This window comes from Lepidochelys kempii, chromosome 5 (assembly GCF_965140265.1).
Source record: "Lepidochelys kempii isolate rLepKem1 chromosome 5, rLepKem1.hap2, whole genome shotgun sequence".
NCBI classification, from domain to species: domain Eukaryota; kingdom Metazoa; phylum Chordata; order Testudines; family Cheloniidae; genus Lepidochelys; species Lepidochelys kempii.
This window is the reverse complement of record NC_133260.1, coordinates 71305623-71318534: the sequence shown is the minus strand read 5'-3', so window position 1 is coordinate 71318534 and position 12912 is coordinate 71305623. Positions and strand designations below refer to the sequence as shown.

The 12912-nt window shown below is 42.6% G+C and overlaps 1 protein-coding gene across 6 annotated transcripts in view; it reads right to left on the bottom strand.

Moving 5' to 3' along the window:
* CAMK4 (calcium/calmodulin dependent protein kinase IV) overlaps positions 1–12912 on the bottom strand; it is a 291887-nt gene that overhangs the window by 32613 nt on the left and 246362 nt on the right. For all 6 annotated transcript variants that reach the window (XM_073344679.1, XM_073344680.1, XM_073344683.1 and 3 more), the window contains one exon: positions 8430–8504. In XM_073344679.1, coding sequence (XP_073200780.1) covers positions 8430–8504 — 75 coding nt within the window. The remainder of the gene's footprint in view (positions 1–8429; positions 8505–12912) is intronic.

The window sequence follows — 12912 nt, the reverse complement described above, 5'->3', positions numbered from 1 at the left end:
AAATACAGAAAGTTAAGAGAAGTGCAGCAGAGAAGTTTGTGCAAAAAGTACAGGATATGTGTCCAGAAACGGATTTGCCATCAGCTGACAAAGAGCAGAACCACCTCAAAAGAATGTTCATTGTGGAAGTGAAAGAGGTTTGTGGACAATGTAGATGGGGAAAACCAATAGCAAGAGAGAAGTAGCAGTGGACTGACAAAGTGCAAGCAGTGATCCAAAACAAAAACAAACATACAAAAAATAGAGCATCAAGAAAAAGAAATGAATCCATTGCTGGAAATAAAAACAAATACAAAGAAGCTGCCAAGTGGGAAGTGAAAAGGGTCAAATAAAGTGCCCTAGATGATCTGTATGCTGAGTTTGTAAATGACTCACAGGTGGCTGGCAAAGAGACATACTGCACTGCTAAAATGAGATGCAAAGGTGGGGAGGATGGTATTGCACATCATTTGTAAATGATGATCAGGGAGACTGCTAGTAACATCTGCACAAGGAAAGGAGAGGCAGAAACAATACTTTGGGAGTCTCTTAAATGAGGCAAATCCCTTTAGGATGGAGTTGCCAATACGTGATCCAAATGTGGTGCCTGAGGAGGAGGTGAGAAATGCAGTCCAGGAAATGAAGAACAGTAAGGCAGCAGGACCTGATGAAAGTCCCACATGAGTGAAGTCCCACCTAGTGAAAGTCCCACGTGATAGAGGCATTACATGGATGAGTAGAGTGGTTACAGCCATATGGCAAGACAAGAGAATTCCCAAGGACTGGTGCAAGTCTATCCTGATCCCAATACATAAGAAGACAAGCATCCGTGAACATGGAAACTATTGAGGAATAAAGCTCTTGTTGCACAGGATGAAGATATTGGAACGTATCCTGGATGCTAGGATTAGGAGATTGGTGGAACCCCTCCTCGAACAAGACAAGTGTGACTCTAAGAAAGGATGAAGAACCACGGATACCATGTTTATAATTCAACCAGGGATAAAGAAGTGGCTACTGTACCAACAGGAGAGCTTCTGGGCCTTTACAGACCTAGAAAAGGCATATGATAAAGTGGACAGAAGGAAGTTCACACCAGTGATGAGGAAATATGGAGCGGCTGAGGATTTAATAACTATGGTGAATGCCCTATATATAGATTACCTAAAACAATGATCCAAAAATATTTTGGAACAAGTCCCTTTGAAGTGAATGTTGGACTGCAGCAGAAGTCAGCTCTAAGTCCGCTGCTGTTTACACAGAGAAAAAGATTTCAAAATGAAAGTATTAGGGTGGAAGTCAAAGTCCAATCTGTGGCTGACAAAATCCAGGAAGCACAATGTCATTGGTTCAGACACATGCAGAGGATGAATGAAGGGGACTTGATGATCATAGCACGGCAGGAGGTGATGGTAAGAAAGACTCCAAAGAAAGCTATCAAAGTGATGGACAAATTGCATCAAAGAATACGGTAAGCAGGTGGACCTTAGTGCTGCTTTGGACAGACAAAGATGGAGGATGCTTGCACGACAACCCAACCCTAATTGATGGGATAAGGGAAAAAAGAAAGGTTACTGGTCTGAAGCTTTGCTAGTCTGTTGGAGCAATTGTGGTATACAGTACAGATCATGGGACCAGCAATACAGTGCTTGAGGTCTAATTCTGGGTCTGCAACCAATTCCCTCTGTAGCCTTGTGTACATTACCTAACCTTTCTCTCTTCCTTGGTGTTTGTCCTCTAGGAACAGAACTGAGACCACTGGCTCATTTCACATAGTGCACCAAAAAGTGCACCATTTCACATAGTACATACCAGGGAAAGTAAAATGGGGATAACATTTCCTTTTTCCCACAGGAGTGTTGTGAGGGGAGTTAGGGGTTTGTAGAGCACTCTGAAGATGTAAAGTGCCATGTAAATTCCAAATTCTACTGAACTGCTGTTGTCAGAAATTCACTTTGCAGAAACAATTAGCTGGGGATTCTAAATGGGTTGAAACAATGGGGAGTCCTTGTGGCACCTTAGAGACTAACAAATTTATTTGGGCATAAGCTTTCGTGGGCTAAAACCCACTTCTTGTTAGTCTCTAAGGTGCCACAAGGATTCCTTGTTGGTTTTGCTGATACAGACTATGGCTACCACTCTGAAATGGTTTGAGAAACTCCTTCCAGCTCCTGTTGACTCAGAGTTTTATATATGTTTAACGTTCCTTCCACAATGAAAAATACAAAGAATTAGGTTTGAATCTGTGTGATGCTAAGGGCCCTCAATACCTCAGAGAGGCAATAAGCACACCAAGGATTGGACCCTTAATGACACACATAACTGCCACCCAGTCTCCTCTTCTCAATCACTGCCACACAAACCTTCTGCTGTCTCCTTCCCTCTGCACATATATGCAGTATAAACAGCGGAATCGTCACCACTTTGGAGGCTGCATTATGTGTTTGCTTCCTCTTCTTCACACAATCTTTTATAGTTACAAAAATGTAGGCATAAAAATGGCTTCTGACACTGAGCAATAACTACAGCTTTATGACATTTGCTGTTTACTAGCAATGATAGAAATTAGCATGGAGATTAATAATCAATACTCAAAATACAATTTTATGAGACTAAAGACACTAGGAATAGGTTTAATTCCAAGGGATGTTTAGTTCCTTTGTTTGCCTGATAAAGATACTGCACAAACAAATGTATGTATGACTTGCATCCTATCATCATTTACGTTACAAGCTAATAGAGTAATCTTGTTGCCTTCATCAATGTCTTCCCATTTCCTTTCGTTTCTATAGTAACAAACATCAGAAAGCATGGTCTGCAATACTGTAACTATTTGCTCTTTCTCTCCCTTTTCTTCTTTATGTTTATTCTCTCCAATCCACATTTACATTTTCATTAGCTAGTGACACTACTTCACAGGTATACAGATTTAACACTAAAAATAACCACTTCAAAGAGTTTGGATACATACAGAAGTTAACAGACAGGTTTACTCAGTGCTTCTTGTCTGATTGGGGCACAAAGACTTTGTCTATACAGCGTTTTGGAGTGAGCGGGGAGCAAGCCTCCCACCCTGGGTCAACAGACTTTCGCTGCTAGCGCTCTATAAATAGCTGTGTAGACAGAGATTTGAAGTTGCAGTTCAGGCTGGAGTTTTCGCTTTGAAGCCCCCCCCTCCCCGAGCTGCAACTTCAAAGTGCTGTCTAAACAGTTATTTTTAGAGTGCTAGTGTGAGGACCAGCAGCTCGAGGCTGAGAGGCTCACTCCTGTTTGTTCCAAAATGCTGTGTAGACACACTCAAAACTGCCGTTAAGTTCAACTGAATATAGCCTATAGACCAAATCCTGCTCTGGAGTCATAGAGTTTAAAGCCAGAAGAGCCCATCAGATCATCTAGTCTGAACTGTATATCACATACCACCACCGCCACCCAGCATCCACACACTAAAAACCTTTCCTGGTGATGGTCTGGAAGTCATCAATAGGCACAAAAGAGTTACACGTGGCCAGGGAGATAAAAGGCAATAAGAAGAGGTTCTTTAGGAGCAAGAGAAAGATGAAGGAAACTGTAGGTCCTCTTCATAGTGGGGAAGATGAGCTAATAACTGAAGGAATCAAGAATGCTGAGGTGTTTAATGACTATTTTGCTTCAGTCTTCACTAAAATGGTTAATGGTGACAAGATACTCAACACAATTAATATCAACAATGGGGAAGGAATGAAAGCCAAAATAGGGAAAGAACAGGTTAAAAATATTTAGATAAATTAGATATATTCAAGTCAGGAGGGCCTGATGATATTCAACCTAGGAGACTTACGGAACTAGCTGAAGCAACCTCTGAACCATTAGTGATATCTTTGAGAGCTCACGGGGCTCCCAGAAGACTGGGGAAGGGAAAACATCACACCTATCTTTAGGGAAACAAAGAGGACCCAGGAATTATAGACCTGTCAATCTAACTTCAATTCCTGGAAAGATACTGGAACAAATTATTAAACAATCAATTTGTAAGCAACTAGAGAATAATAGGATTATAAGAAGTAGCGAGCATGGACTTGTCAAGGACAAATCATGGCAAATCAACCTAACTTCCTTTTTTGACAGGGTTACTGGCCTAGTGGGTGGGGGGAAGTAACAGACATGATATATATCTTGGTTTCATTAAGGCTTTTGACACAGTCCCACATGACATTCTCATAAGCAAACTAGGGAAATGTGGTCTAGATGAAAATATAAGGTGGATGTACAACTAGTTGAAAGACCGTACTCAAAGAGTAGTTATCAATGGTTTACTGTCAAACTGGGAGGGTGTTATCTACTGGACTTTCACAGAGGTCTTTCCTGGGTCTGGCACTATTCAATATTTTCATTAATAACCTCGATAAGGGAGTGGAGGGTATGCTTATAAAATTTGCACATGACACCAAGCTGGAAGGGTCTGCAAGCACTTTGGTGGTCATGATCAGAATTCAAAACAACTCTGATAAATTGGAGAATTGGTCTGAAATCAGCAAGGTGAAATCCAATAAAAACAAATGCACAATTCTTCACTTAGGAAGGAAAAATCAAATGCACAACTACAAAATGGGGCATAACTGGCTAGGCGATAGTACTGTTGAAAAGGATTTGGGGGTAATGGTGGATCAGAGATTGAATATGAGTCAAGGATGTGATGCAATTATGAAAAAGGACAACATTCTGGGTTGTAGTAACAAATATGTTGTATGTAAGATATCCTGCTTTGCTCAGCACTAGTGAGGCCTCCGCTGGAGTACTGTGTCCAGTTCTGGGCGCCACACTTTAGGAAAGATGTGGACAAATGGGAGAGAGTCCAGAGAAGAGCAACAAAAATGATAAAAGGCTTGGAAAACCTGACCTCTGAGGAAAGAATAAAAAAAAAAGTGGACATGTGTAGTCTTGAGAAAAGAAGACTGAGGGGGAGACCTGATAACAGTCTTCAAATATGTTAAGGGCCGTTATAAAAAGGATGGTGATTGACTGTTTTCCATGTCAACTGAAAAGTAGGACAAGAAGTAATCGGCTTAATCCGAAGAAAGGGAGATTTAGGTTAGAAGGTGGGAAAAGCTTTCTAACTCTAAGGACAGTTTAGCTTTGGAGTAGACTTGCAAGGGAGGTTATGGAATCCCCATCATTGGATGTTTTTAAGAACAGGTTGGACAAACACCTGTCAGGGATGGTCTAGGTTTACTGAGTCCTGCCTCAGTGCAGGGAGCTGGACTTGATGACTTCTTGAGGTCCTTTCCAGCCCTACATTTCTATGAGTCTATGATTACTATTATTTATTATTTGTATTGCAATAGTGTCTGGGCCCCAGTCTGGACTTGAGACTTTAGGGCCTCATCCTGCAAGGTTCTTAGCACCCTCAACCTCTACTGACTTCAGTGGGAGTTAAAGATTCTCAGCACCTTACAGGATTGGGACCTCAGTGAGGCTCCAGTGTGGTAGCTAGATGTCGGCAGCAGGCGTAGTGGCATCTCTCCCGCCTGGAAGCTGGGGACAGGCATGATCTGCTGTGTTATTGGCAGTATCTTTACCTACTGCAGGGGAGAGCAGACACACATTGGTAACTCTGTTCTCCTGCAGGGAAGGGGGAATGCATCTACTGTGGCATTTCTAATTCCCAACCCTCCAGGAGGGATAGTGGGGGTCAGCAGGGACATTTCTATTTCCTTTCTTCCTTGCCCTCTGCAAGGAGGAACAGGAAGCAGCATTTCTTTGACACCCATCAATTCCTCTCCTCTGTCCCCTAAATACAAGAAGTCACAGGGCTCAAGAAAAAGATCCTAAAACTCTGACTCCAACAATAAATTGAGTATTCTAACAGCAGGGTCTGGAACAGTTCAGTTCTTTATGCAGCAATGACCATCTTTGTGGTGCCCTCTATGAAATGAGCCAATGGTCTCAGTTGTGTTCCTAGCGGGCAAGTGCCGGCATCACAGTTTACCAGCTGTTATTGGATGTTCCCAGTGCATCTTGTCTTCCAAGTGCTCGGTAGCTCTTTTCTCTTAACATTCGTCCCAGGAGTTAGCTAGGGCATGATGGTAAGACTTACTGTATGCTAACTGCTATGATTGCCTTTTTAAATTTTTTCCAAGATTGGTAACACATTTGCTTTTTCTTTAATTGAAGAGTTTTGCTCCCATATACTGGTGCAAGGATGGCTTTGTATTTTGTCCTTTCTGCCTGTACACTGTGAGTTATCTATGTTTGGGATGCAAGCCAGTTAAAAATGTATGGTTACACTTTTCTATTACATATTAAGCATACAGAAATTACAGTCAGCTGTGTTCATTTTGTGGCTGACTTATTTTCTCCCCAAAGCACTGGGCATACTACATTCAGCACTTAATTATTCATAGACTATTAGCATTACAGTTTCCTGATTCAGATCAGGACCTCTTCTCCTACTCGGCAGCTTGGCAACCTATTTTTGTCTGAGTATGATTCTCTGTGACTTTCTGTTTAATTTTCAGCATCCATGCTTTTTCTTTATATTCGAGTTAGTTGTGCCTTCTGTTATTAAAAGCCTCAGGCTTGTGGTGTATGATGTGTTATGATTTATTTCCTTTTACTGAAATGCTGTGAAATCTAATACGAAAACCCACTACATACAATTTAAAAATGTAACATTACATTAAAAGCAGGTGTTGCCAGCAGTAATATATTATTTTCACATTATCGTTTGTATTATTGCAATGTCATTTTATAATCATGATTGACTATTTAAACAGTTTAATTAAACTCTACTTGCAAATGGTGTATTCAGTTTGGGCCTATTGCTGCAAAACTGAAGTCAATAGTAGCTTTGCCATTGACTTCCATGGATTCAAGATCAACCATTTGAAGAAAGGGCTTCTTCCATGCCAGAATCCATCTTTCCTCTGAATTCAGTAATTAGAGCTAAATTTTCAGACAATAGAGGCTGACTTCAGCAAAGGTAAAAATATGGGTGCATCTGTATTTGTACATGCAAATAAGTGATTATGCATGCAAATAACTGCTCGCATATGCAATTACTTGATTTGTATGCAAAAATATGGGGTAAACATTTTTCCATAGCCAAGTCAACTTTCACTTTTGGAAAATGTAAACTTTAGTGAAGAAAAAGGAAACATACCAGAACAATATAGCTAACACATGACTCATTTTATAAACTGCATGCTTAGTGCCCATGATTAATACAAGGTAAAACAGTGTCATTAAGACTCTTAAGAGAACTTTGGTCAAGGCCTGTCCAATATCATAACATAAAAACAACATAAATATTGAATAACCTAAATTGAATAACTACTGAAGCAATAAAAGTTGTAGCTGCTATGTATTATACTTCATGGGTTACAGTCAGAAGCCAAATTTTGCATCCAAAGTTACATATACAATCGTGCACCTAATTTGTTCATGCGGTTATTATGACTGCACATGCATATTAGGCATTTATGAAAATAAATGGCCAGCTAGATGTTATTGTGCAGGCAAGCCCCCAGTTTGCATACATAAATGCAGTACCTTTGTATCGAAATCATGGATACAACTACCTGAAAAAAATTGTGTCTTGCATGCCTCCCAGCCTTTAGAGCTGGGCAGCTGGAGAGCAGTGGCTGCTGGCCAGGAGCCCAGCTCTGAAGGCAGAGTAGCCGCCCCAGCAGCAGCCCAGAAGTAAGGATGGCATGGTATGGTATTGCCACCCTTACTTCTGCTCTGCTACCTGCAGAGCTGGGCCCTCAGTCAGCAGTGAACACTCTCTGGCCGCTCAGCTCTGAAGACAGCAGCGCAGAAAAAAGGATGGCATGGTATGGTATTGCAACCCTTGCTTTTGCACTGCTGCTGGCTAGGGGTGCTGCCTTCAGAGCTGGGTGCCTGGCCAACAGCCACCACCCTCCGGCCACCCAGCTCTGAAGGCAGCACAGAAGTAAGGGTGGCAATACTGCAGCCCCCCTAAAATAACCTTGTGACCCCCCTGCAACTCCCTTTTGGATCAGAATCCCCAATTTGAGAAATGCTGGTCTCCTCTGTGAAATCTGGATAAAAGCACATGAAAGACCAGATTTCACAAAGGGAGAGCAGATTTCACGGTCCGTGATGCAATTTTTTATTGCTGTGAATTTGGTAGGGCCCTATGTATAAGTGGAATATTATTGTATAATGTATTAATTTGTATTCCACATCAGAGTACTTTCATGTAAATTATGAAATTATATTAGAAAATGCACTGGAATATTGGTTCATGTGGCTTGGAACTATAGAGTATGTATGTTTTTGAAAAATTAACACTGATGCCAGCTTCTGAATTCTAGTTTTTGATTTAAGCTGTTCAGGGGCTTTGTCAATATTAAGAAACTTGCATTTGCCAAACACAGAAACTGGAAAATGTAAATAGTCTCTGAATCAAAGTCTAAGTCCAATATATAATAAGTAATAAAGGAACATACCACAGTACCCTGGAGTTCCACAAACTGTCTTCATGGTCACTTGATCTTCCACAATCTTGGAAAGCCCAAAATCAGCTGTCAAGATTTGTAGAAACATAAAATAAAAGTTTTATTGTCTGCTTGTAACTGTGTAAAGTGAGCATAGATTCAACAGGGAGAAGTACTTCACTTTTCTTTTTGAAAACACTACATTTAAGAAAAATCACTGTCATTTTAAGGAACAAATTAAAAGAAAAATTACTTCAAAAGAATTGCATGGAAACAAAATTATACAGAAGCAGAATTTGTGTTGATGGATTAAATCCTCTTGCTCTAAGCTCACCAAAATATTTTTAAAGTACAACTTGTGCTAGCTTCCCTAAAGACAATGGAACATACAGTAGTCAGCAAGGAAGAGTCAGATGCAGAGTCAATCATGTACTCAGAACTTCTGATCGGAGCATGAAATACAAAATACTATGAATACAAAATAAATAAATACAACAGAGAAGATGTTTAAAAACTGAAGAAGGTATATTTTATAAAATAGAGCACTATCCAAGTCACACAAATGAGAGTCATTCTTGTCAGTTGCCAGCTTGTGCAGATCAAGGAGTGACTGGTTCACATTCTTTTCCAGGTGCAAGGCACACTCCATTCCTGTCAACCTATTCTCCCAATCATCACGATCTGGTTTCTTGACGTCCTGCAAAAAGATGTGACCACCCCTCTAGTTCTGTAGAGTATTGTAGAGTATTTTCAAGAAAATAGGGCCTTCGTTCTGATGATGTACTTAGTCCACTGGTTCCTTTGGAAGATAAATTATTTTCCAAATGGATGATTTTGTACTGTTAGAGAAATGTGTGTCTTTCAGTTCTGAAACACATCACCCAGCTACTGGCAGGTCAGAAATTCTAATTACCCAATTCGCCTGTAAAACAGAAGGACAGTAACTTTTTTCTGAGATCATTCCAAAAACACTGTTCCTGGTAGTGCTCTTTCTAGGAGTGACCCTGGATACATTGGGTTGAAGAGCTACCACTTTGGACTTTGACTTTTTCAGATCTTATCAACTAAGTGGGAAGTGGTGTGAGGTTTGATCCTACAAGGAACTGAACCTTTGAGCTACAATCCAGAAAAGCATTGAAGCAAGTGCTTAACTTTAAACATGTGAGTTATCCCATTGTTTTAAATAGAACTACTGGTGTACTCAAAGTTACACCTCTGCTTAAGTGACTTGCTAGATCAGAGCCAGAGCCCTGAGCACCTTGGATCAAGCCTTTGGGTAGTATTTCAATAGCAGATTTCCAAGGAAAACCTAGGCTTTGCCAGAAGGGGGTGTCAGCAACTCTGCATGTGGCACCCTTCCCTCTGAATAAATACTGAGCAGCCAGGAGCAGCACGTTGTCATAGGTGGCACTTGCATGTCCCATCTTTCAAATGAGATTAGAACTGAAGGCCTAACCAATTGTATTTCTTTTCCTATGAATGATCTTAGTATCTTTGTCATCATCCAAACTGGAATTTGAACATCTGCCTTAAAAACTCCAGAATATAGTTTGTTGGTTTGCTTTTGTTTAACATGAATTTAAGTGTGAGTACTCTGAGCTGAGAACAAGAAGATAACAGTTGATATTGTGTTTTGAAAATGCAGATTTAGTATAGACTCATAAAATATCAGGGTTGGAAGGGACCTCTGGAGGTCATCTAGTCCAACCCCCTGCTCAAAGCAGGACCAATCCCCAACCAAATCATTCCAGCCAGGGCTTTGTCAAGCCTGACCTTAAAAACTTCTAAGGAAGGAGATTCCACCACCTCCCTAGGTAACGCATTCCAGTGTTTCACCACCCTCCTAGTGAAAAAGTTTTTCCTAAAATCCAGCCTAAACCTCCCCCACTGCAACTTGAGACCATTATTCCTCGTTCTGTCATCTGCTACTACTGAGAATAGTCTAGATCCATCCTCTTTGGAACCCCCTTTCAGATAGCTGAAAGCAGCTATTAAATCCCCCTTCATTCTTCTCTTCCTCAGACTAAACAATCCCAGTTCCCTCAGCCTCTCCTCATCAGTCATGTGTTCCAGTCCCCTAATCATTTTTGTTGACCTCTGCTGGACTCTTTCCAATTTTTCCACATCCTTCTTGTAGTGTGGGGCCCAAAACTGGACACAGTACTCCAGATGAGGCCTCACCAATGTCGAATAGAGGGGAACGGTCATGTCCCTCAATCTGCTGGCAATGCCCCTACTTATACAACCCAAAATGCCATTGGCTTTCTTGGCAACAAGGGCACACTATTGACTCATATCCAGCTTCTCGTCTACTGTAATCCCTAGGTCCTTTTCTGCAGAACTGCTGCCTAGCCATTTGGTCCCTAGTCTGTAGTGGTGCATGGGATTCTTCCGTCCTAAGTGCAGGACTCTGCACTTGTCCTTGTCGAACCTCATCAGATTTCTTTTGGCCCAATCCTCTAATTTGTCTAGGTCCCTCTGTATCCTATCCCTACCCTCCAGCATATCTACCTCTCCTCCCAGGTTAGTGTCATCTGCAAACTTGCTGAGGGTGCAATCCACACCATCCTCCAGATCATTAATGAAGATATTGAACAAAACCAGCCCCAGGACCTTAGGGGCACTCCAGTTGATACCGGCTGCCAACTAGACATGGAACCATTGATCACTACCTGTTGAGCCCGACAATCTAACCAGCTTTCTATCCATCTTATAGTCCATTCATCCAGCCCATACTTCTTTAACTTGCTGGCAAGAATACTGTGGGAGACAGTGTCAAAAGCTTTGCTAAAATCAAGGAACAACACGTCCACTGCTTTCCCTTCATCCACAGAGCCCGTTATCTCATCATAGAAGGCAATTAGATTAGTCAGGCATGACTTGCCCTTGGTGAATCCATGCTGACTGTTTCTGATCACTTTCCTCTCCTCTAAGTGCTTCAGAATTGATTCCTTGAGGACATGCTCCATGATTTTTCCAGGGACTGAGGTGAGGCTGACTGGCCTGTAGTTCCCAGGATCCTCCTTCTTCCGTTTTTAAAAGATGGACACTACATTAGCCTTTTTCCAGCCGTCCGGGACCTCCCCCGATCGCCATGAGTTTTCAAAGATAATGGCCAATGGCTCTGCAATCACATCTGCCAACTCCTTTAGCACTCTCGGAATCAGCGCATCCGGCCCCATGGACTTGTGCTCGTCCAGCTTTTCTAAATCGTCCCGAACCACTTCTTTCTCCACAGAGGGCTGGTCACCTCCTCCCCATGCTGTGCTGCCCAGTGCAGTAGTCTGGGAGCTGACCTTGTTCGTGAAGACAGAGGCAAAAAAAGCATTGAGTACATTAGCTTTTTCCACATCGTCTGTCACTAGGTTGCCTCCCTCATTCAGTAAGAGGCCCACACTTTCCTTGACTTTCTTCTTGTTGCTAACATACCTGAAGAAACCCTTCTTGTTACTCTTAACATCTCTTGCTAGCTGAAACTCCAGGTGTGATTTGGCCTTCCTGATTTCACTCCTGCATGGCCGAGCAATATTTTTATACTCTTCCCTGGTCATTTGTCCCATCGTCCACTTCTTGTAATCTTCATTTTTGTTTCTAAGATCAGCAAGGATTTCACCGTTAAGCCAAAGTGGTTGCCTGCCATATTTACTATTCTTTCTACACATCGGGATGGTTTGTCCCTGTAACCTCAATAAGGATTCTTTAAAATACAGCCAGCTCTCCTGGACTCCTTTCCCCCTCATGTTATTCTCCCAGGGGATCCTGCCCATCAGTTCCCTGAGGTTGCCAAAGTCTGCTTTTCTGAAGTCCAGGATCCATATTCTGCTGCTCTCCTTTCTTCCCTGTGTCAGGATCCTGAACTCAACCATCTCATGGTCCCTGCCTCCCAGGTTCCCATCCACTTTTGCTTCCCCTACTAATTCTTCCCGGTTTGTGAGCAGCAGGTCAAGAAGAGCTCTGCCCCTAGTTGGTTCCTCCAGCACTTGCACCAGGAAATTGTCCCCTACACTTTCCAAAAACTTGATTGTCTGTGCACCGCTGTATTACTCTCCCAGCAGATATCAGGGTGATTGAAGTCTGCCATGAGAACCAGGGCCTGCGATCTAGTAACTTCCGTTAGTTGCCGGAAGAAAGCCTCGTCCACCTCATTCCCCTGGTCCGGTGGTCTAGTAGATATCGTGGGCTGTACAAGAGCAGTGGCCAATTAGCCACTTGGCCAATGGGGCCCATGCTCAGGGGCCCCGGCCAATTGGGGCCTCCCAGAAAAATGGGCATCCCCATTCCCCTGGCACACTTGCTAGGGGGCGGGGTAGGGGCGCAGGGGCTTGCCCCATTCCTTTTGCCAGCCTGGTGCTTCTGCTGGGGAGTGGGGGAAGCCCCAGTGCCCTAATCCCCCTCCCTGGCAGGAGCACTGGGCAGGCAAGGTGGGGCAAACGCCTCCGCCCCAACCCCGCTCCCTGGCAGGAGCGCCATGGGAGACTGCAGGTGAAAAGGGTGA